The sequence below is a fragment of the Octopus bimaculoides genome, chromosome 18 (assembly GCF_001194135.2).
Source record: "Octopus bimaculoides isolate UCB-OBI-ISO-001 chromosome 18, ASM119413v2, whole genome shotgun sequence".
NCBI lineage: Eukaryota > Metazoa > Mollusca > Cephalopoda > Octopoda > Octopodidae > Octopus > Octopus bimaculoides.
Window position 1 is genome coordinate 9,225,447 of NC_068998.1, and position 3,781 is coordinate 9,229,227.

The 3,781-nt window shown below is 32.9% G+C and overlaps 1 protein-coding gene across 1 annotated transcript in view; it reads left to right on the forward strand.

Moving 5' to 3' along the window:
* LOC106870512 (mannosyl-oligosaccharide 1,2-alpha-mannosidase IA) overlaps positions 1 to 3,269 on the forward strand; it is an 88,854-nt gene extending 85,585 nt beyond the window's left edge. Inside the window, exon 10 of the mRNA XM_052974527.1 lies at positions 3,237 to 3,269. Within this exon, the coding sequence (XP_052830487.1) occupies positions 3,237 to 3,269 (33 nt within the window). The remainder of the gene's footprint in view (positions 1 to 3,236) is intronic.
* The last annotated feature ends 512 nt before the right edge of the window (positions 3,270 to 3,781 follow it).

Sequence of the window (3,781 nt, forward strand, 5' to 3'; positions counted from 1 at the left end):
CCATCTCATTGGTTTCCGTGTTCTGTAATATACAAATCAATGGGAAAATGGCTTACAAGTTGACAAAGAATCTTAAGAACTCAGTGCTTCAGTACAAAATATTTGCCAATACATGCATTATATATATGTGTGTGTACGTATATGTGAATGTATGTATATATATCTATATGTGTGTATGTATATATGTATGTGTATATACGTATATGTATGTATGCATATGTGTGTATGTTACTGTGTGTGTATATATGTATATATATATATATATACATATGTATATGTATGTATGCATATGTGTGTATGTATATATATATATATATATATATATATCTGTATATGTGTCGGCATCTACCACTTATGTGTGTGTGTTTATATATATATGTATATATATAGTGTATATAATTGAATTTAAAATATGTTGACAAAGAAAATGAATAACTGGAGTTGATGTCATTAAGTTGAGGGAAGATATTGATTTAAATGAAAAAAAAATAATGAATCATTTGAAGGAGGTGGGAGAGATGGGAAATGATCGTATCTATGGCAACAATGATGGGGATGTATGATTGGGAGGCCATCTTTGCAAGAAAGAGAGGGGGAGGAGGATGTTATAGAAAATATGAATGAGATAATGAGTAAAAAGTGACTGTGTGATAAACCAGAGAGAGAGCTATTTATAGTATTTGATCTAATTCAGTTTAGTTGAATATTATTATTATTATTATCATTACTATTATTTTGTTGTGCAGAGTGGTAGAATTTCAAAATCGCTTGAACATTGGAAAAAACATTCTGCAAGAATTATACATACATACATATATATATATATATGTGTGTGTGTGTGTGTGAATGTTTTCGAAGATGATGCTGTGTGCGTGTGTTGTTACTCAGTTCTGTTTTTATTTCCGCTCATCAAAGATTAAGCAAGGAGTAAAGATATTGAGTAACAGCCTCAAACAGTTTCACCTTTGTAGAAATAGCATTCCACTGTACCTATCAGTATTGTGTCATTCTTATTTGTTGTATCAGACACCTGACACATTCAGTCATTACACACATACGCAGGTCTCTATATATATACACATACACACACACACACACATAGAATTGGAGAGGTACATGCATATGTATGTGTTTTTATATATGTGTATATATACTTCACACATACTTGTGCAGTTAGGTTAGGTGTATTGATATCTTTTATAACCGTTATACCAATATCCCAATATCATTATCATCAATATCTAAGTAGATATGTCTCTGTGTGTGTGTATGTATGTATATATATATATATATCCAAATATTTTACAGGTTTTAAATACAAAAATTATAAATTAAAATTTTTAAAAATCTAAAAACAAAAAACAATGAACAAGAAGCACCATAACAAACCCCAAAACCAAAATGTGAACAGAAAGCATCTTTCTTCAAGGAACCAAACAGTTTGAAACTGATATAATTCTTCCGTATTTGCAAAAGATATTTTATTTCAATTTAAAAAACAAAATCTTGTGTTTATTTTTAATTTGCTTTCTTTATCATTTCTATTGCTGTATTTTTTCTTTTAAAATATTTTAGTAGTGTGTAAATGTTGATTTATGTGTGAGTGGGTCTTTACGTATATGTATATATGTATATATAATATATATATATGTGTGTGTATGCATTAATTGTTGGTAGGGACACTGTATTTCGTTATGCAATTGCAATAATGCTATCAAGTATATGAAAGGCTCAAGCCAGTACTGTGTCCCACGTGTTAGAGACAGGTTTAAAAAGTGATATATTTATGTGTGTAAATTTGATGATTTTGGTATGGATAGCTTAAGGAAAGGAAGAAGTAATACATGCAGATGCTTGTATTTCTCTCTGAACGCATATGCATGACTGTGATATGTAAATTACAGACGAAATCTTCTGACCAATGTCTTGGGATTTCCTGTTTAGGAAGTTGACCTGCTGACATTCATCAAGTTCTACCTCGTCCTTCCTAGGACTGAAGCAATGTTTGCAGGTCCACTCTACTGACGGGAAACCGAAAGAATCATTGATAAAATTTTAGTTATAAATTATATAATAAATATTTATACTCTGCTCTATTGGCATTGAGTACATTGACATGAGCGTGTGTTTTACATATATATGTGTATGTATGAGTGTTTATATGCATATATGTTTTTCTTTGAATCCCAGGGATTCATGAGGCTCGATGTGCCTAGCTCTGATCTTTGCACCACTTTGCAGACAACCAATCACTACAATTCATTAGGAAGCTGGTCTCTCTTTCAGATGACTTTCCTTCATGTCCCACCCACCACAAAGGAGTTGATAATATTTGTGCAGCTTGTCTTAACTAAGGCAAGGATAATTCTATGTACGCGAAGCTTCTCTCAAAAACTTCAGAAAATTGGTGACCATTTAAATATAAACGTATGTGTGTGTGTGTGTGTGTATGTGAGAGAGGGAGGGAGTGGGGGTTATATGTTTAATATTTGTCCAATTCACACTTATACCATCATATGCATCTTGATGTGTATGTAATAAATTTAATGTTTAGTAAATGTGTGTATACACACCACACACACAAATACCAACATATATGCGTGGACACATACACGTGTTGACATCGGCTTTGTGAACATAGTTGTACACACATATATATCTTTATATACACTAAATGTTGCTTAAGTGTCCTAGGAAACAATGATCACACTTGTGCGTGGTTTGATTCCAGGATAAGTAAGTCGTATTTAGGAGAAAAGTGGAAAAACTGAAAAAGGCGACAAACGCTCATGATGTTATTAAAACATATCTTCACATCTACATATGTTTCGAAGCGTCCGACAGGAATTATGGTCAACTATGCATTGCTGACCATAATTCTTCCTGTCGGACATATTTTGACTGCATCCATCGAAACATATCTAGAAGATGTGAAGATATGTTTTAATAACATCCTGAGCGTTTGTTTCTTTTTTCAGTTTTTCCTATATATACACTATATACATCTCACTGTACATACATATTCGTATACACACACTTATATATATGTGTGTATGTATATTTTTAGCCTTCATTTTATTATTTGTTAGCCTTTTTTTGCTTCTGTATTTATTTTTTTCTTCCTTTCCTTTTCTTGCCCCCTTTCTGAATTTTTTTTTTTGTTCTTTATTTTCAGCATTTTTTCTTTTCTTTCTTTTTTTTTTTGTTCTGTATTTCTTTGTGTCACTGACCAAAAGTTGGATAACTTGGCCATGAAGGTTGATCTCTGAACATAAAATTATAATTTTTCTTCCATTTTCCCTGTTGTTGTTGTTGTTATTATTTATTATCATTTTATGATTGATGTTATTTTATTCCACTGAGGTCGACTTTGCCTTTCCTTATGGGGGTCAATGTAATCAACTGAGTCGCTCCGACTAAATTTGCTGGTTTTGTGCCAAACTTTAAAATCATTATTATTATTATTATTATTATTATTATTTAGGCGGCGAGCTGGCAGAAACGTTAGCACGCCGGATGAAATGCTTAGCGGTATTTCGTCTGCCGCTACGTTCTGAGTTCAAATTCTGCCGAGGTCGACTTCGCCTTTCATCCTTTCGGGGTCGATAAGTACCAGTTGAGTACTGAGGTTGATGTGATCGACTGTCCCCCTCCCCACAAAATCTAAGCCGTGTCCCTATAATAGAAACGACTATTATTAAGGCGGCGAGTTGGCAGAATCGTTAGCACGCCGGCATTTCGCCTATCTTTACGTTCTAAGTTCAAATTCCACCGAGGTTGA